Here is a 21,625-nt window from a genome sequence, read left to right on the forward strand (position 1 = left end):
AACAATCAGATTCATTATCCTGCTGAATATAGGCTGAATATAACCTATATATATCTTCAGATCCAGCAGGCTCAGAATAACCAGTTCAACATGCACATTCACGTTGAGTATGAGTGGAAACTGCGGCAAGATGACTGGTACGAAAGTGATGATGACCTGGAAGATAAGGTCAGCCTTCTTAGTTTCTTAGATTGTTTTATGAAATTTCTTTATTTAGTATTATGAAAAATATGAAAGTTTACATTGTTTACTTTTGATGTTGTACTAAGTATTAACGCGATTCATCAACGTGTGCAGACAGGTCCCGTGAAAAAGGACCGCGTTGTCCGTCCATTCAGTGTGTACCAGAGCAGCAGTTCATCTCAAAATCGTGCAGGAGGAGGAGGAGGAGGAGGAGGAGGAGGAGGAGGGGGAATCTTCAGTGTAGGCCGCAAGCTGCCTATGTCACGAAGCGAGAACAAGCGTGACGTATATGCCGCTCCCTTCCCACAGACACGGAGCTTGGAAAGTCCTCCACCTCCTCCACCATCTTCACCAGCACCTCCTCTGCCCCCAAGAGTGAGAGGTAACAATTGCTGACTTATCCTCTGTTTGTATCTCACCATACACTAGCTCTCAATAATGTATATACCCACTTTGCTGAACTAGATATTCCTCATAAGAGGGGGGCACCAGTCCTGATCCAGTCCAGGGCAGAGTTAACGTCAGTGACAGACAAATGAAAAAATATCCAGATGCATCATATTCAGTTTTTCTCCTTTGAAATTATAAGGTTATTAGAGGTCAAAAATAGTACCTATAAAGGTACTCAAATGGCACCCATAAAGATTTTCTTTTGTGTCTGACGATATATTTTTCATTGATAAATATTTTAATCTTGTGATTAAAATATTTATTATAGTGTTTAAGGCAGAAGTAAAAAAAATATTTTTATCACACAATATGTCTTACTGCAGTTAAATACTGTTATATCTTCAATTCAAAATACTTAGTGAAAAGACGGACAGAGTTAACGCTGATGCAAACCACCATTGTAGCATAACCACCACAATCTCCTGCCCCTCTCATTTTTAAATAAGAGACATACAAAACACAAAAACCTTGACATGCAAAACACACAATACTTGAAAGAGAAACCTGTGGACCAGACTGGAAATAGGATGCAAGTGAAGATGAACAGTCTTTCATGATGATACTAAAAGCAAACATTCCAAAAATGTGAAGCAGAGGTCAAGTGATCTTCAAACTGGATATCCATGGCAAAATCATCAATCAGAAATGTGAGCAAAGATAGGATAAAGTAAATATAAACTGACATTCAATCCAGGAAGTAAACTGAAATCAGATGAGACTGCAACCACTGACAATGTATCAAAACAATACACAAGTTGCAATGTGAACAAAAGACATGCAAAAAACACAGAACAATGCAGAAATGAGTGCCATAGCCCTGTGAGCTGCTATGCTCATCGTGAAGGAGAGATTCAAGACAGAGGTTTCCCTGAAGTTCCAGCCAATATGAGCAAAGTGTCCACACAAAACCTCTAGTCACCTGATAGCACAGGAACATGGTTAGGAAGGCTAAGCATTCTGCTTCATAATTAAATTTAGGAAACTGAGCTGAGAAATTGTCAACCTCAGCATGGAACAGGACTTGGAAGGCTGTGCAATTGGCCTCAGCATGGAACTCATCAGTGAACTCATCAGATCACCTTCAGTAGGGAGCAGGTCTCGGGAGGCTAACAGGCTGTGGCTCTGGTGAGGAGGCCACCAACTTTGCCTCATAGTAAATGATGGTATGACCCTCCCACAATAATGTTAAGGTTGTTGCCTAGACTGGGCCCGATGAACGTATATCCAAAGAGGCCCCCATCCATTATTCCTCCTTGGGCTTGGGGTCTAAAAGGCTTGAGTTGGGTGCTAGCATGGTCAAGTGTATTCCAAATACAGACAGAGGTCAGGTGATCAACGAACAGGATATCCAAAACAAAAACAGCAACCAGAAACGCGAGTAAAGCAAGAATGAAAAAACTAGAACCTGTGAACATGAACAGAGGCCTGGTAACTGACAGAGCACATAGTAGCTAAAATGTACTGATTATTTTGTGCTGAACACTAGATAACTAGATAACTGTGGTATAAATACACACAAAATTTGTTTGAAAACTATATTTCAAAAATGAGCAGAAAAAAAATATTCCATCATTTGAAATATAATAACTAGATTATACTTTTTATCTGGGCACTGCTTGGAAAATGTAATAGTTTTATGTATAAAAAGGTTGCAATAAAAAGATTTTCTCAGTGTCTCAGTCTATTTTCCCTGCCAAAAAGCAAAAAGCACTTTATAATTACCAAAAGGAATCTATGAAGTTTGTTAGAGTATTGTAGAAATGACCCAGTTGGAAATCATTTTGCTGAATCAGAGGTACTGTCCTCATTAGTTTCTTATCTTTGCTCTCCTTTTCTCCTCTATTGCAGCACCAAACATCCCTCCACCTCCCCCTCCTGTGAGTCCTCCAGATTGCAGGAGTGAGGTCATTTTCAGTACAAAGAGAACTCCTCCTCCTCCTCTAGTGATCCGACATAAGCGGACCTATTCCGAGCCTTCACCTCAGGTGCCTCACAGCCCCCATGGAGAATGCTGCTCTCCAAACGCTGGTATGAACATTTCCTGCCTGTGTTCCCAGACCTATATACACAAGCCACTGTTTAGAAGCTCCTACTTATTTTAATCATTTTAAATTTTGGGGGGGTAGATTACAGATTGCCAGCAAGTCCTCGAAGCTTTAGTGTTCAAGATTCATCTTTTCAGAAGTGTGGGTAAGTTACTATACCTGGAGCTGCATTAAACAGCTGCCCCCTGCTGGATTATGTATAAAACTGTGTGTTGTACATGAATTATTAATTGTCTTTAGGCCATATTCACTAAACATCTAACAGAAATATTCTTTAACCACTAACATGCTTTATGAATTGCTCTAACACCTACAGCTGATAAAATTATTCTTCAAATTAAGAATATCATAGTCATTAAATGAATGTCTATTGAGCAATTTAATATTTTTTGAATATGAGACAAGCCCAAAATTTCATAATTTTCATAGTTGATGGCAATGAAATCACATCCTCTCTATTCTTTACTGTATTGGTTACTTAAACTAAATTTGATAAGAATTTAATAAATGAGAATATTTTTATTGAAATTAAGATTATTTCAGCTCGGGATCTCCAAAATGCACTGCACAAGTGACGACTCTCAACGCACTATCTGAGCTGCCAGAACCGAGTAAGGCCTTATTTACCTCTCCACCTGTGTGTTGGTACAGCCTCTTAATCATTGTGATGTATTTAGTTTGTTGTTAGAGGCATTATACTGTATTCAGGATGTTGGAGTGAAAAATGGGATGACAAAAAACACTTAGTATATCTATATTATAGAAAATTTTGTCACAAAATTTTAAAGAAAGGAAAAGGAATCAATTAAGAAAAAACAACTTTTTATTAAATATACTCTAAAATACTCTACTCTTAATGCAGAAATGTATTCTGTGTTGTTCTTCAGTGATTTAAATGCAAACTAAAATCGATTCCTCCTCACATGCTTAGTCAATGTCATTCTCTGTCTTTTATGGCGTATCGGTTTGTAAACGCACCCTGAGAAATCAAGCAGCACCAATGATTTAAAACAAAGATATCAAGTTTAGAAAATACTTTTGATATCAATTCCACTATCAAAATAAAACAACACGGTAAACTCTGTAGAGGTTTTTAATATATAATAAGCTGCTTGCTATTGATACTGATTGATCTTGGAGGTTACAGAAACACATATTCATAGTCATATGAAAGAAGTATCAGAGAAATGTGTAATTACAATTTCCGTGTAAATGCATGTCTTCAATATGTTTTCTTTTTTCCAAATGTTATATGTATGGCAGTGGAGTACAGTAGCTAGTTCGAATCAGACTGGTGACTAATAAGCATTGTGGCCACACAACATAAATCACCAATACATTTTGGTGTCTTCTTTTGTACTATTAAGTCAATTGTTTTAAGTTAAGTTCTAAATTAAGTCTGAACATGAAATTAGGATTATAACTAGCACTTATGTGTTTTGTTAAAGGGGTTTGTCCCTTTCTACATTCAAAAGGAAGGAAGTCATCTTTTTTGGGTTTTTTTTAGGCTTTCAAGCAGACGATGAAAATCTCACTTCCTGCTTCCTGTATTCAACTGTGCAGAGCAGCTGCAGCTCTGGGCATCAAGGCCCAGCTCACTCCCCCACTTCCCCTCGCTCTCTCAGCCTAGACTCTAATGGTAGCTCCACATCCTCTTGCCATAGCACCCCATACCCACTGCCCAGACGAAGCATGGTGAGCACATACAGTATCTGCAGTTCAGACCCTTTTCAAGATACACTTCCAACTAAACTTGTAAACTGAGCTGGGTAATTCTGTGCTCTGTATTACTCAGAAGTCGAAGCTGAGACGGGTGAAAGCCATGTATGACTGTGAGGCTGATCATCATGATGAGCTTACTTTCAGTGAGGGGGCGGTACTGGTGGTTCTAGCAGAAGAAGATGCTGATTGGTGGGTAAGTAGTAAAATTCTTGCCTTTTTTCTGTAAACAGTTTGGTTAGTAGATGTTCAGACTTGCTCCTGACAAGGCCCACTACCCAGCTTTCTTGAGGACATATACAATAAAGCTACATAAAAATAAGAGCCTTATAATACAACATTCTTACCAACTCTGAATAGGTACAACATGTAGTCACACACTGAGTAGTGGGTAAAGGCACAAAACAGTAAAAAAAAAAAATGAACACTACATTTCAATATAATTTACTTTACAACAACTTAATGGCCATTGTTTTGCTACTCAAACTCAATGTGTCTTTGTGCTGAACACTGCAGGAGACAACGCAGCATTTTAAATCACATTCTATTTACTTTTACTTTTAAATGTATTTGTAAAGTGTTAGATTTTACACATTGTTTTTCCCTTTTGTCTGTTTTGGTTGTTTTAGTGGCATCCTTATTAAATATATTGATGTTATAACTGATGTTAAAATGATTCTTATTTAAAGATAGTCAAACATTCACATTCATAGATTGTATTTCAAATTAATGATCCCAAAATAATCTCCATTTACCTTGACAGAATGTGGGAGTGGGCTTTCAGTGCATCTGTCCATCAGCTAACTAAAGGGTTACTACTTTGTAAATAGGGCAAGCTTCCAGGTGGTCATTAAAGATCTGAACATTCATTCCTTCACTTGCATTCCAGATTGACAAGCCAGCTGGCTCATCTGCTGTTATTTAGGGAAAATAACATTCTACATAAAATAACACGTTCTTTTGGCATATTTTCCAGTGCTGTCTGATTTAAAAAAAAATGAAAAGGACCAGCTACTAGCTACTACAGTAGCTTTCACAGGAAGAGGTCATTTGACTGACTTTGCAGGCATTGAACTAACCATATTTAACTCTGTTTCAAAGATTTCATAGATTCTCTAACTTAAACGGAAAACAAAAATAGACATAAAATGGATATAGTGTGTGGGTGAGATTTAATAACCTACTAAGAAAGCTAAATGTTCTCTTTAGTAATTATGTTAGATTATTAAAATAAAATCCCAAAAAAATGAGCAGGACAGGAAATGTAGACAGATCAAGCCAATTGCATTTCTTTCGCTTTGGTGTAAAGTGCAATAAAATAAAACATTAAAGCAAGATACAATTACTAATTCAATTCATAATAAGATTCTATATTAATGAAAGGTAAAAAAGCAAAGCCTCAACTAGAATGTAATCTGATTGTAATATTTTAATAGAGGGGTGTCAAAACCTTTTCTCAAACATTACAGAGGACTAATTTTATGCCATCATACAGTGGTATGCGACTAGTTTGGGCACCCATGGTCAAAATTTCTGTTTAGGTGAACATTTAAGCAAGTGGAAGATGAAACGATCTCAAAAAGGCATAAAGTTACAGATGACACATTCCCTTTATATTTTAAACAAAAGAATTTTTTTTATATTTTCAACTTTGGCATTTTCAAAATAACAGAAACCATGCACCCTGCATAGTTAGTATATAGTAGCAGCCTCTTTGGTAAGTATCACAGCTTGTAAACGCTTTTTGTAGACAGCCAATAGTCATTCAGTTCTTTGAGGGATTTTCACCAATTGTTCCTTACAAAAGTCCTGTTCTGTGAGATTCCTGGGCTGTCTTGCACACACTGTTCTTTTGAGCTCTATCCACAGATTTTCAATGATGTTTAGGTCAGGAGACTGAGCAATGGCAAAACTTTCAGCTTGCACCTCTTGAGGTAGTTTATTGTGGATTTTGAGGTGTGTTTAGGATCTATTATTATCTAGTTGTAGAAGCCATCTCTCTTTTCTACTTCAGCTATTTTAAAGATGGTGTTATGTTTGCTTCCAGAATTTAATTAAATCCATTCTTTCCTCTACCCATGAAATGTTCCCCGTGCCATTGGCGGCAATACAACCCCAAAACATGATCGATCCACCCCATGCTTAACAGTTGGACTGGTGTTCTTTTCATCAAATTCTGTACCCTTTGTGCTCCAAACATACCTTTGCTCTCCGTGGCCAAAGTCGTCTATATTAATGTCATTGGTCCACAGGACTTTTTTCCAAAAAGCATCTGGCTTGTGTAAATGCTCTTTTGCAAAATTCAGACACTGACCTCTTTCATGAAGGCCATATTTGTACAGGTGTCACTGAACAGTTGAACATTGTACTCCAGCATCTTCCAAATCTTTTTTTTTTTGAAGTCAAACAGGGATTCTGACTTTCTTTTCTAGCAATCCTACAAACAGTTCTCTTCCAGACCTTATCTTGACCTCCACTGTTCCTGTTAACTGCCATTTCCTAATTACATACTGAACTGAGGAAATTGGTACTTGAAAACACTTTGCTATCTTCTTATAGCCATCTCCTGCTTTGTGGGCATCAATCGTTTTCGTTTCAAACTGAACTTTTGACCAGAGGTGTCCAAACGTTCGCATGCCACTGTAGCTCTAAAAGCACCATGTTGTCTGCACCAATGCTGTGTTAGTAGAGGGAAATGACTGCTGCAGATCATTGTTTCTCTTTGCTGTGTTTTATTCTCTGTATGTATAATTTGCCAGGAGTCCAAGAGTCTTTGGTGGGTTATGCAGAATATAAAGGAATTCATTTACCAAAGGAATAGATTTCGGGTTGAAGGTAGCTGTCTGGAGGGAAAAAAGATGGGAAGATGGAGTGTAAAGTTCTGTAGTAAAGAATCTCATAAACAGTTTTGAATGCTCTTTGCGGCCTGCAGTCTTTTATTTCAGGATGTATATTCTTTAGACATTTTGTGTAATTACCATTCCTTTTTTAAATATTGAAGTATGCAGTCTTTTTCTGAAGGTCTTACTGAAGCCTCTAAACTTACCTTCCAGCATGGCTACGTTGAGGGACAGCCAAAAAAGACAGGCCTGTTTCCTGCATCTTTTGTCTCCATATTGTCAGAGTAACACAGTGGGAGACAAATCAAGGAATGAAGAAACCCTAGAAGGTGTCTGAGCAGAGGATAAAAGCCCTCATGATTATAAATATTCACAAATAACACTATGTAACAATTGTCTATACCCAAAGAAATCAAGAAGATGGTATATTAATTATTATATTAATACCATCGGACTCTGTTTGTGAGCATATTTGTTTTTTTCTGACTTTATGTGAATGGTGAGTCACAAATTCTCCGGTGTTCTCGATTTAACTTGGTACATGTCCTGGTCTCAAAAGCAAAGTTTGGGGGAATGATAGCCACTTGATTATACTTTCACAGTATAAGCAATTAGGAAATAACACTTACTACCCAGGAAAAAAGAAAATGGTGGTCACAGTGATAATCATTATTATTCACACATTCACACATCATGGGCCATAAATACTATAAATTACAGAGTAATGTATTCCACACAATGGCTGGCATTTCCATCAATTATGGTTTAAAGGGGATAAGGGAGGCATAGTATTATCGGCTGTTCAGTTTTAAATGTTTTGCTGTTTGTGACCAAAGCTTCATTGGATGGTGCATTTTTATGTGATTCTACATTAATGCTCAGTATACAATAAAAAACACACACAAAAAAGCATATATGATCAGTTTTTAATTTATTATTACTATTAGCATTATTTGTAGCATTTGATGGCAAGAAAATGACAGCTCCTCTGACATTTATCTGAGTGCTAACACATACTGGTATTCTCGTTAAATTGGGGCACTCCTACTTAATACATAAAGGTTACTGGGTCTGGTAATGTCATATAATCAGTTTAAATGGTACTAGATATTGCGACTGTAAAATTCTATCTCATAGAACATTCTAGAGAAAATTTAATTGTGTCTCATAAGCCTAGTTTGTGCCCTCGACACTGGAGAGGTATGTATCACCTATGTCCAAAGATGTAAAATCATTAATCATATAAGAGAAAAGTAACCTGAATTGTCATTAGAACTATACGCATCCAATGATTGTCTCATGATTACTCAATGATATCTTTAATTGTATATACGAATTAAATTCGTTTTATGTGAACTTTTTTAGGTCCATTCAATTCAAGTAAACTCCGAAATTCAATTCAAAGAAATGTATTTTATTTTCCCATGGATGAATCTATAGCAAGGATACACTGCGCTCATGCTTTCCTAAGGATTAAACAGGATCCTTTGATGACACAAAACTCAAGAAATCTATCTGTTTAGACAAAAGATATGCCGAGTTTTTTTTTAATCTGATTAAAAAAGGCCTTTTTTCCTGTATAGATTTTATGCTCTTGGAAACAGGAACCTATTAACACCTCAGAACCTGTATATGTACTATGTGTATTTAAATGTTGTGTATAGAAAGTAGGACAAATTGCTGGGCCAGTAGTTTAAAAATTAATGTTTGATCTGCATTATTTTATAAATAACAAGCTACCAAGATGTGTGATTTACTTCTTTATTTTTCTACTTGCACACTTGAGTACAAGGTAAGGCCTGTGGCTAATGTTTGTGATGCCAATAAACAGACATAACAACTGAAAATAATGTTCATCTTTGCTTCAAATCTATGATGAAGTTCAACTGAAATAAAAAACAATTTCAACCATTTGTTGTTTCTCATTTTGAATATATAATTTAAAAAAAAATTAATACAATGAAACCATTAATGTTCACTGAATTATTTTCATGCGTGTACAGAATCAGAGAGGGCATCTCTTTATATGTTCTTTCCAGCTCAATGGAATGATTATCTTTTAAGTGAATTTGTGCTCAATGCAGACTTTGCGTCTCAGACCACAGGAATAACACTTATTTGACACAGGGCAACAGTCTATAAGAAAAAACACAATACATTAATAAACATAAAAGAACAAATGAAACCACAGGCATATAACCAAAGAAACTTGGCCAGAAATACTGACATGAAACTAAAAATGATATTTTCCAGGTCAATTTAAACTCATTACATTAATAATACGATGACACTGAGCACCACTGTTTCAATACTGCCCATCATGCCTATGATTAAAATCAGGCACCCCACTTATTACTAACAAAAGCAAGAAGTGTTAAATTATCAGTGAGGAAACTGACTAAAGTGTTATCTATGTTTGGTCAGTGCTGCTGTGGAAAAGGCACAGATTTCCAATGCTGAGAGCAACATTGCATAAATATTCACCCCCTTGGTTCCAACAAGAGGAGTTATGTGGAAGTGTGAAAACTTATTCAATCGTAGCTACAAAGGCTGGCCTTTTTCCTTTCAATAACTGTTGGTAGTTCTGTCTCCTTAATTGTTATGGTAAAATCCATATGCATATTCATACCGTATTACAGTTCTAAAAAACAATACCTATAAAATGCCATTTTCCATATGCTCCAATACAAACTACATATTGCTGTCAGCTGCAGTAGAATTGTTGTATTGGACGTGATCGATGGGTTTACCATGGGTTTGGTCATTGCAATGTACATTAAGGAGACTAAGGATGTACTAGTCTAAAATCTCCAGTGTCTATACGGCTGTCAGTTGTAGCACAGTGTTGTACAAATCAGCCTTAAGCTGCTCCCAATAGATGCGTTTGTATTTTCTTCTGCATCTTCACGAGAACTGGTTCAGCATAAAACACAAAACATGTACAACATGGCTTTTAAATAATAATAATAATAATAATAATAATAATAATAATAATAATAATAATAATAATAATAATAATAATAAAAGATTGTTTGGTCTGGAAAGAATACAGCATGTTAGTCAGTTGGTTTGGTTCAGCATTGCTCACTAGCTGGGTGGATCACAGCTGTTTGTAGCTCTTCTTTGGCTCTGTCAATGTCATATGCACATGTTGCCATGATTCATTCATTAACATCATTAGGAGACTTTCTTTGCTCCTTTGGGTAGAGTTTAATTTTGCCTTCTGAATGTAATTTCAGAATGATCTCTCGTTCAAAATCCGCGCTGTGCACCCCTGTCTTGCGGAAGGCTCCTGCATGCTTGTTCTCTTCCCAGTAGTGATGCCAATTACCCTGTGAGTCTGCCCCATAACCAAACACTGACACCTGAATAGAGAGGACACAAGAAAATGATTATATATCTGCACTGCAGTAGAAATGGATACAAACATTTTTTTACATACACATTTCTAGGGCATCAGGTAGCAGACAGATGTGTGTGTTGGGAAAGCAAGAGAAAGCCTTTTAATTCTGTGTGGGTATGAATAAAAACATGTTCAGCTTGATTCATAAACAAAGCAAATCCTGATGCATAATTTACAGCGCATTTTAGTCCGTTGGTCTCTGTTTTCCACAGTCCATAGGCATGAACCCTTTTGGAAACCCATTTCAGGCTTTCTTTCTTTATAATTAAATTCGAAATACTAATAAAAACTCTGACATGGTAATGTTACAGCTGACTATGAGGTGAGAATTGTACTCTGTGATCATGTTCATCACAGATCAGTAAATATAGAAATATAGTTATTAAATATTTACTAACGAAGCTGAGTGCATTTTTTCATTTTGTTTTCAGTTGTAATAAGATATACCATTAAAGCAAGAGAGTACCATTTACACTAGTAAGATACGAATAGAGATATTCAACCAAGCATTTACCTCATAGTAGTGGTCTAATATATTGTGCTGATTTACAGGATCTTAGTTCTGACCATCATATTAATTGTACAATCACTGCAAATTTACATAATAATATATGCTTCAGCCAAATTTATTATTATATCTATATATAAACAACTTATTCTTTGTTTTTTTATGTGTCCCAACACAGAAACTGAGTATGACCTGAGTGCAAAATGACGTACTAAGTGCTATTTTGGGTTTAAAAAGGATTGTTCCCATACTCAGACCTTGCTGACCAAGCAGCCTTCTGGGATGGTTACAGATCATATAAAATTTACTAAAATCATCAATGATTAAAAAATTTAGCCGTTAATTAGTGCTCCATTACGGTGCTGACCTACACCAAATAATAAACTGTGGGTTCTGCAAGCATGAAAAAGAAAAACTAATATAGCTAGCCCTGGTTTTGGTGAATGGAAGGCAGTGAGTCACAGAGTTACCTCATCACAGAGGTGTAGAGCAAACACAATAGCCAGCATGCCAGTAGAGGGGTATCTGCCATTTTGCTCTGTCCAGCGGTCATGAGTGTACTTAAAGAAGCTTGGGTTCACCACCATCACCTGTAAAGGCAAACACTACACAGCTGTCTTTTGGCAAACAGATATTCTGATATCTATCATTTTCAGGCAAAATGATGTTCCATTATCATGATATTTAAAGGATCACACTCACCTTATCTTTATCTGCTTGCACAAGTTCTTTTACTCTCATGTAGGTCCTAAAGATAAAAAACAAGAATGATCTAAATACAGCACTTCTAACAGGCTACTGACAAGCCATTGAGGTGCTCAACAAACTACACTGTGGCTTTCATACTTCTCGCACATAGAAATGCGCTTGCATGTTGCTCTTGCTGTGTCAGACACCTACGTTTTGATTTTGCCAGTTGAAAGGGCACTGGTCAGCCACTCAAGATCTCTCGATTTAAATGGCAGCAGGACAAGATGGACACCAGGGGCCAGATCCACAGCACTCTCAGGGTACATGATGTGGTGAGTGGTCTTGTTCCCAACATATTGCTCAAAACCCAAAGTCACAGCTTTATTCATCCTGTAAGAAAAATAAAAAAACTTGAGCTGCCTCGCAATGTTACTTAAGCAGATAAAAGACTTCAAACAAAAGTTCCATGGAATTTTCCTCTTTGAGCATTTGCATAACGGTATAATCAAATTATTATTGTGATTATAAATGATAAAGTGATAAAATGATAATAGACAGAACCACACGAGGTTCCCACATTTTATTCAATATAACCTCATCTGCAACAAATACATCACCAAAACAAAACCTTGATTTATAAAAAAAACAAAAACAAATTGACAAACACTTTAGATATGGTAGAGCAGTAAGATGGTGCGTACCGAAAGACAGTGGAATGGGAGTCTATTAAAGCTCCATACTTGGACTGCAGCAGATTTCCTGAATTTCCAACCACAGCACATTTCTGACACTGTCTTGAATGACTTTTTTTCACAGGAGGAGAAATCACTGTAAACATCTTCTTGATTGTTTCATTGAAGGAAATATTTGCTGAACTCTGCAAGCCCTGAATGCACATAAAAAGCAAAACATAAAAATAATGCAAATATAACTGTAGAACAAATAAAACTTTCTAAAGACGTAAAGACACCCTGAAAGAGGCAAACACAACAAGCAAATGCCTCTAAATTTGTAATGGAATAAAAGTCTTCATTTGGTTGTGTGCTTGAGATATGTCTCATTTCATCAGATTTCTCAATAAATCTCCTGCAAGGTGGTGTGTGTGAGAATGGTGTGTTTACGTATGTGAGATCGGTGTGTGTATAACTGCACTGTGCACAGAATACCACAGAACCTGCAGGAGTGCCAAGTTTATCCGAGTTCAATTCCAACAGCATGAAAAGTGCCTATGAAATCTTGAAAGCCTTGAATTACTTTAAACCTTAGTGAACTGTAGGCTTGTACAGAGTAGCTTTTTCTTTTGCCTATCTGTGCTGTTGGTCCCTGAATATGTTTTTATGGTAAAATAAACACAATTAGAAGGGCAGTTTTTGGTATCACTTCAGTGAAATGTTGTATCTGTGCAATGAATAATAACAGGGACTGTAGACTGAAGATTTCCAGATGTGTCTCTGGACCAGTGGTACTGCTATATAGAGGTTAATTAGAAAGCCTGAAACCCTGGAAAATCGCTGTTGTTCTCTGTTGGGATCTGGCAGGATGAGTAATGAGGACTTGTGTGTGTGCATGTGCGTGTGGGTGTGTGTGAGTGTATGTTTTTCTCAGATCCTCACTTGCCCATTTTTCCTGCTTCCAAAACATCAACTTTGAGAGCTGACTGTTCCCTTGCTGTGATATATGCTCTAATGTTCCCTATACTAATCAGAAATGCAGCACACAACCTGTAGAGCGCAGAAGTGAATTGAAAGTAATTTGGGATTTGGGTTCTATTGCTTTCATTAAAGTTACACAAACAATGATATATTTGATTGCTTTAAATATAATTTAATGTATTGCATGTCCAGTCATCATAACGTCCGACACCTTTATCACACATTTATCAAATTTTTCTGTCTAAATCGGGGATAAATTCCATGGAAAAACTTCTGCCTGCTAACATCAAATATCATCAAATCATGCTGTGATTTTTAATAATACTTGGTGTCTCCATGTGGTAATGAAACCTTTTAACAAAATGTCTTCGTTTTTTTCCATATTTTTATATTATTATATAAAGTTGAATCTGTGGCAAGGTTGCAGTGGACTTTAACAGAAACCACAGAAAGCACAACAAACATGACACAACCAGCAAACTTATCACATTTGAAAAGTGTTGCAAAACAACATCCTCAAACATCCACTGAAGAAGGCACAAGGGACTTTTGTGACACCCTGTAGTACTCCATTCTAGTAACTTAAGAATTATCAACAGACTACAGTTAAAAAACCTACAGACTACATAAAATAAACTTACAGACTGCACGAAATAAACTTACTGACGGACTACACATCAAAATAAACTTACAGACAGACTACACGAAATAAACTTACTGACGGACTACACGAAATAAACTTACTGACGGACTACACATCAAAATAAACTTACTGACAGACTACACATAAAAATAAACTTACTGACAGACTACACATAAAAATAAACTTACTGACAGACTACACATAAAAAACAAAACTTACCTGCCACCAGTAAAAAAAAGGTAATGAAACCTTTTAACAAAATGTTTTCGTTTTTTCCCATATTTTTTATATTATTATATAAAGTTTACATTAATACCTGTTTTTTTTTTCAGATAGCCTTTTAAAGCTATTTCAGTGAATACTTCTGACATGAGATAAACATACACAAATAATTCTCTTGTCTGGATCATGAAGCTGTGGCAAGGTTGCAGTGGACTTTAACAGAAAAGACAGCAAGCACAACAAACATGACACAACCAGCAAACTTATCACATTTGAAACTTTTACACAAAATGTTTTAAAAAAAAGCAAACTTAACACATTTAAACTTACAGACACACTACACATAAAAATAAACTTACAGACAGACTACACATAAAAATAAACTTACAGACAAACTACACATAAAAAACAAAACTTACCTGCCACCACTTTAATGACACTGGGTCTATTTGATTTTCACGATCACTAAGGTACGGTTGCTGCTTATAGTCAAAACGCTGATCGAACCACGGTGAAACGCCTAGGTCTTTGATACAATTTGAGCAGCTACACGAGCGACGTTTACCAATCTCAGTTAAAGTCCTGGCGCTACTGTGAGCAGCCGTGTCCATGTCGAAGCTGTTCTTATGAATGGTGTGAGAGGCGATCATAAAAAACAGGATACCTCCGAACAAGGCAACGATGCACAACTTTTTCTTCAGCAGCATGGTTAGGCCAGATGAAAAGTGAAGAAATCAGTGCAAGATGGTTACTTCAGACTTTAACATGATTACCCCAGAACTTGCTTTTGATTGTCTACTTTCCCACTGAACCAGCCAGAGGAGTTGAAGGGGTTATAAAATGAATCTTGTTTACAATCCAAAACTAGTGTCGATTGACAAGTAATATGGCAGGAATGAATAGTCCGTTTGGTTCTTTTTTAGGTATTGATTGTATTTCCAGCCAAGAGTCACAGGTAATCCATCATGAAGTCACAGAAATGAGAATTCATTTCCGGCAGACCTCTGGTTTAAGTTAATGTCTTCATATTGCAGTCCACATGGGCGTCTATGGGTTCACAGCCTCATTCCTGAAAGATACATTTATAAGATATGTTTAATATATTATACACACACATATAAATCAGTAGTATGTAGTTGGATGCAGTACAATAGCAGAAGATCAGGTCGAGTTCCACGCCTGTCAGACAAAACAAGAACAAGAATCTGAGGCTATCGTTGGCACAGACTTATCAAACCTCACAGTTAAAATCACCTGGTCTTTTTCTGGTCTTAAACCATCTAGTTTTGGTCCATGCCATGATCAACGTCACAAAGATTCCACTTTTTCTCCATTCTGATGTTTCTTGTCTACATTATCTGAAGTTCTTGACCGGTTCCTGCATGACTTTTATATTGTACTTCTGCCACATGATATAATAACTGGATAAGTGCATGGATGTGCAGTTGTGCAACTACATACAGAGTGATGATGATAATTACAGTAAATAAGGTTGATTAAAATCTGCACAGTTTCAATTTAAGTGTTACATAACCACAGAACAGAGATAAAACAGACCCCGAGAGATCAGCCGAGAGAGCCGAGAGAACAGCCTGGTACACAGACAGTAAATCAGCATTGCAATGCAATGGTTGACTTAAAACCCTGGCACCCACCTGCCCGTGATTTATCAAGACTTATGACAGTAATCTCCTAAACTGCAGCCAATTATCTTAAAAAATGTTCAACAGCTGCTCTTCCTATAATTCACGGTGCTCATTCTATTTCTTCTTCATTCTCTTGAGGCTTTTCTTGCCAAGCTGTCCTGAACATGGGGCCTGAAAGCAGTAAGAAGTACAGTGACGGTGTAGTGGGCAGGAAAAACGAGACAGAAACAACTGTTGCCTCATGCTGAGGGAGGCACCCTGGCTGCATTAAGCAACTTCAGAAATAAAATGGTTGCTTTAGATTTTGAGTGCTAAAAGCCTTACACTCACACAAAAAGACTTAAAACTAGCATAACACTGCTCATAATAGATCCAAAAAAGATAATAATAATAATAAAAAAAAGCCTGAGATATGTATAAATTCGACCAAAATTAAAGAAGCAGCTTCTGATTTTAGAGCTCATTGCTGCTATGAGAGAAACTGCATTTAAAACAGTGACAAACATTTCACTTCGCTAAACACTCTGTGCTTGAGGATATGGTAGCATTTTGGTTAAGGTTTGGATTACCAAGTAGAAGGCTGTTTGAGTTCAAATCCCGTGTCCACCAACCTGAAGCTGCTAGCCCCCTGAGCAAGGCCCATAACCCAAATTGCTCAGCTGTATAAAATGTAGGGTGGTCTGGATAATGGTGTCTGATAAATGCTGGAAATGTAAAAGAGATATGTATAAACTATAATAGGCAAAAGAACACTTCTACATGTTACACTCTGCACCTAACTACTGAACAACCACTAAACTTATCTCACAGTTCCAAGTGGATTTTTGAAGCAAGTGCAATTACACCCTGGATGAGGCCGATCAGTGTGGTGTCGTCTGCAAACTTCAGGAGCTTGACAGATGGGTCATTAGAGGTGCAGTCGTTTGTGTACAGGGAGAAGAGTAGTGGGGAGAGAACACAGCCCTGGGGGGCGCCACTAAGCACTGAGGCTGCCATTCGCGGCACCATCTTAGATGTTAATTGTAGTGCATATAAAAATCCATACGTACACACGTTTTTGTGATGTTAAAAATAAAGCCACCTTTAATGCAACCACAAAACTCACTTGAAAAAACAAATAGGAATATTTCAGTGGAAAAAAGAAAAAGTAAAAACATACAATAACCCAGTTCCCAGTTCAGATAACCTTTCATAATGAGGCATGTGACTTAGAATTAACCAATCACATTCAAGTGTAATTGGCCTACATCTATCATCAGTAGTGGTGTAAGGATGCATTGTGACATGCATTATGATGGAAAAACGTGTGCATCATGGCAATATACCATATCAGCTTTCTGTTAATTCTGTTATGCATGTAAATGCAGCTGCACTGTCTGAACACCAGAGGTCCCAAACTGTGAAACCCATGAAGTTGAGATAAATCTAAAGAGATAGAGAGAAAGCATGTTGGTCACATGATTGCATTCTTTCAAGGAGAGCCTATGCAATTCCTGGGGATGATCACAGGCATTAAAAAGAGCTCTTACTGCAAACAGCACCAGCCCCAAGCCACAATCTGCAGCACCCAAGAAAGAGAAGTCTGGCAGTTTAATCGACTTTTAATCTGTTATCATCTTTTTTAATTTTGTTGAGGAGAATATAGATCATAAATTTAGGGGAGAATTAATAAATGTATTGATTTATTTTGAAATATGGTATTTGGTAGTTCATTTTGTTTTCAATGTTAAAGCTACGAAAGCCATAAAAGTCATTTCAGTCATAATTTTTCTTCATTTAAATTTTGTTCAAAATAGTTAAATAAACTGAAAATAAAGCTCAGCTGTTTTTTGGTTTTATCATCATGGTTTTATCTCACTACAGATTCCACAGTCTGTCCGCAAGCTTAAGCGCTAGCTCATTTGAAATGCTCTCCTGTTTTTGACCTGAGTGTCTGTTGCATGTTCTCGTTCCTCACTGCGACTGCTGTTTGCCTGACCTCTGCCTGTTTACTGGGTTTCGATTTTGCCTTGTGTTTTAGATTGTTCATTACCAGTTTTAATAAGAAAAAATTCCACTTGCATTTTCATCCTTAGTGTTTCAACCCTGCTACATGACAATTACCCAAAGTATGCCATAACTACAGTGAAGACTGATGGTGGTAGCACCATGCTATATTCTCTTCAGCTAAGTTTGCCTATCAAACTTGGTAAGCTGAGTTTAACTAAAATCTGTTTGTACCTGCTTATTTATCTGAAAATTAGCTCCTTGAAATGGCTTCATCTTAGATTTCAAGCTCTAATAGCATTCTAGAGGTAGTCACTGTGAAGATTCTCTGTCATCTAATGTCCAGAAGCTGTGAGTCAAGGATGAAGCTCTTTGGGTAGTGGATTAGATTCATTTACCAAGATAACTGCTCAACATTGCCTTTATTTTTGGGGGTCAGAATGGTACAAGGGCTCCACTTTTTTTTTTTATCTTAAAAAGAAGCACAACACCCAGCTGACTGGAGTGAGCAACTGCCCTTCCTAATCTCACACACTGTGGTTATAGCTGCCATCAGCAAAAAAACATGCTGTCAGCAAAGCAGAAGGCAAAAAGCCTCCTCCCCAGTCATCATTCTTAAGAAATAAATGCCGTAATTACCAGGCTTTAAGCTGGAAGCTGAAGCACTCAAACTTTCTACTACCATTAAAAAACACACAACCGCCACCGACTGAGTAAAAAAAAATTCAATGCAGATGTTGAATATGAATGAGCTTATATTATAGAGATGATCTTTATATCATTCATTTGCTGGATGATCTTTATACGAATTTACACCATGATTACAAATGCAATGCATCTAATACAGAAGATTTTTTCACTACACAGTTCCAAATCCAGCTAGGCCAACATGTACTCCCGAGACTATGTGGTGTTTTTAAATTGAAGCTATGATTGGGTTAAATTTTGAAGAGGCAGGACAAAAACCTGCAATATTTTACTTTAGTTTTCACAGGTCCTAGAAAGTTGTTATTGCCTTTTAATAGTAAAAGAGACCCAGGTTCTTTCAGCTCTAACTATGTAAGATAAAGTTTGGCCAATTGCTGTGGCAGTTCACACAGTCGTTCAGCTTTTAGACTTGGCACAATCCACAGGTTCATTAGCATACCAATATGACACAATGGAGCGGGTGAAATGGGATCCTTTAATGTCTCCTTATACTAAAGCTAGAGGCCCGAAGCATTTGCCAAACTATTCAGATTTGATTGTACATTGAGATTTGCCATTTACTCAGCAGGAATCTCCTCATATAAGCCCTTTATTAAACAAGCAGAAGGAACTTGACTCTCTACCAAGGTTATGCAACTATTGCATTCTTAAAGTACCACAGCTCTCAAAATATAGATTTTATGGAAAGATTTGCTGAAATCTGGTAGCACACTGCAACAGACCTCCAATTCAGAGCTGTTTGTGATATCACAAAATAAGCTAGATCATTCTGAAACCATTCCATCTGTAATTATTTGAGGATTATGTCGTACCAGGTCACTTTGCAGAACCCAATGAACTAGTGAGCTAACTACAGTGCTGTGACATAGATGTTACAGAGTATTTTATAAGACTTAGCCATGTTGAATAAACTGCCATATTATACACAAGACATCCTATATCACACAGGCTAGTTTATTAGCATTTAAGTAGCCAGCTAGCATTTTGCATTAGCAGATGTTCCCGATGGTGTTTTCAATTTGCATATGTTGCAAATATTGTTATACTTTTAGACGGTAAAATCGGCAATGTGATATTGCTGTTTTTCATGTCTTAAATATTCTTCATGTAACTATTTAGGATAATTATGTTTGCTAAAAGAGTGTCTGTAAATAGCTACAGTACATGTTGCTATGGGTAATGCTGTTAGTTATTGCCAGTGTTATTAAAGTACTGATGATACATTTTCTAACTAGCATTTTAAAAATGTACAAGCAATTCTGAATAATAAATTTACTTCATGTAAAATAATGAAGTAATAATATTATTCATTATAAATAAATAAAGTTTATACTGAATATTTCATAGTGTAAGGGAAAAGTTTCATGTGTGCAGTAAGACTATTTTGTTTCTAGTTGAATAAAACCACTAAAAAAAAACACAGTTCAATCAGCATAGTTGTAATTACCATTTTAGCCACTATAATCAGTTACCCGTTAGTCTGTTTCAACGTTACAACACTATGGGTTGTTGTTTACAGGTTGTCTATGCTAATCATTAGTTCTTATAAAAAAAAACCTTATTTGTTTATAGCATTTAATATATCAGGAGTTTAGTCACCTAACTACAAGTTTTTAGTGATTGATATAAGCTCAAATTCCAGCCAGACTACAAAGTCCTTAACAGTCAACTACTCTGAGGCTTGCAGCTTCGCTTCAAGTATGGAAAAGAAATCCCCTTGGCCTTTAGCTGACAATTTAATGTTTTGCTTGGTTGCATGGTGAAAGAAAAGTAATGTAGAGAAAAGCTTGAAGAATGGTAGTTTAGGAGTACGGCTCACATTTCTAGGTCCACGTAAAAAAAAAAAAAAAGCAGGAAAAGCCATCCAGCTCCTATAGACCCAGATGAACATGAACCCACAGCCTGCTCTAATCTAACAGTTCTGAGATCAGACATTTCTGAGAATTTAAAGTAGTTGCCTCCAAAGCTGCCTTCCTTCTTAATTACAATGTCTCCTACGCTGAGCTCACAAGCCTAGGACCTTTCTGAATGTTACTCACACGATACAAGACAATTTTAGCTCATATCCACATACTGTACCCAAAAAGGTGTCCATTTGTTTTCTGCTTGTCTCCTATAGCAGGGATGAAATGTCCATGTGACGTCCACTGTGGTCTGTTTCCTATTACAGGCCACCCCACTTTTCCCCTAAATAACCACGGTGTGGGGGTCGTCTGTAATGTTCCACTCAGCACATGATTATATAGATGTAAGAACAGAACTTGGTATAATACGCCTACAGAAACGGAAACGCAACCAAACAAGCTTCTTTAAACTAGTTTCAGCATGTCGACAACAACAAAAACGACTCCAGTTGTGCTTGTGAGAGCTCTGAGTCCTGCTGCACATGAGGTACAGGGCTTTTACTACACCGACTTACTGCTTCAACAACTTTCTTTCTTTGCTCACTTTCATGTATCCCCTCACATGTTTCTACATGAGAAGCAAATCCGAAACAGTAACAGTTACCATTTACACCCCAACATCTTTCTCTAATTATGTTCACAGACTTTATCTGTGGGCTGTTTACCTCTTATTAAGTGCCCAGTGCTGATGTGAATTTGTGTTGAAAAAACAACAAAAAAAGAAAGATAAAAGGAAGATAAAATAGAAAGGAAGTACCAAACTACTTATACCGCATCGTCTAACAAAATGTCTTTCCCCAACAACGTTATTAGCCATCAAACTGCTGTACTTTTGAGCATTTCTAATTAAAAAAAAAAGTTCTTTTAATTACCCGATGGTTCTCAGCTCGTCTGGTTAATCCGCTCTCTTTGCCGTAACATGGTCCCGGTTGGGAAAGAAATTGTGAACCCTTTTATTGCGCACGGATCGAAGCCCAGCGTGTGTGTGCGCTTCTGTGTGCGCGCTTGCGCATTAACGCCCTTTTT

The 21,625-nt window shown here is 36.9% G+C and overlaps 2 protein-coding genes across 10 annotated transcripts in view; one reads left to right on the top strand and one right to left on the bottom strand.

Annotated features, from left to right (window-relative positions):
* Positions 1–9,148, top strand: part of unm_sa1614 (un-named sa1614) — a 29,941-nt gene extending 20,793 nt beyond the window's left edge. The window contains exons 21-28 of one of the 7 annotated variants that reach the window (XM_047804518.1): positions 61–168; positions 298–565; positions 2,482–2,661; positions 2,760–2,823; positions 3,222–3,289; positions 4,186–4,373; positions 4,474–4,593; positions 7,419–9,148. In XM_047804518.1, the coding sequence (XP_047660474.1) occupies positions 61–168; positions 298–565; positions 2,482–2,661; positions 2,760–2,823; positions 3,222–3,289; positions 4,186–4,373; positions 4,474–4,593; positions 7,419–7,574 (1,152 nt within the window). In that variant the 3' untranslated portion in view covers positions 7,575–9,148. Of the gene's footprint in view, positions 1–60; positions 169–297; positions 566–2,481; positions 2,662–2,759; positions 2,824–3,211; positions 3,290–4,185; positions 4,374–4,473; positions 4,594–7,418 lie in introns of those variants that run through there. The other 6 variants (XM_027143805.2, XM_047804535.1, XM_027143806.2 and 3 more) reach the window with 6 other exon arrangements.
* st3gal8 (ST3 beta-galactoside alpha-2,3-sialyltransferase 8) lies at positions 8,985–21,625 on the bottom strand. Of its 3 annotated transcripts, none has more exons than XM_027143808.2 (7): positions 21,472–21,625; positions 14,775–15,424; positions 12,540–12,724; positions 12,049–12,228; positions 11,851–11,896; positions 11,619–11,738; positions 8,985–10,602 (listed from the first exon to the last, which is right to left on the bottom strand). In XM_027143808.2, exons 2-7 carry the CDS (start codon positions 15,060–15,062, stop codon positions 10,399–10,401), a joined length of 1,023 nt encoding a protein of 340 aa, XP_026999609.1. In that variant the 5' UTR covers positions 15,063–15,424; positions 21,472–21,625; the 3' UTR covers positions 8,985–10,398. The 3 variants fall into 3 exon arrangements, with proteins under 3 accessions (XP_026999609.1, XP_026999610.1, XP_026999611.1); XM_027143809.2 differs by lacking the exon at positions 21,472–21,625 and adding an exon at positions 20,775–20,925; XM_027143810.2 differs by lacking the exon at positions 21,472–21,625 and adding an exon at positions 16,011–16,160.

Source organism: Tachysurus fulvidraco, chromosome 2 (assembly GCF_022655615.1).
Source record: "Tachysurus fulvidraco isolate hzauxx_2018 chromosome 2, HZAU_PFXX_2.0, whole genome shotgun sequence".
Classification (NCBI taxonomy): domain Eukaryota; kingdom Metazoa; phylum Chordata; class Actinopteri; order Siluriformes; family Bagridae; genus Tachysurus; species Tachysurus fulvidraco.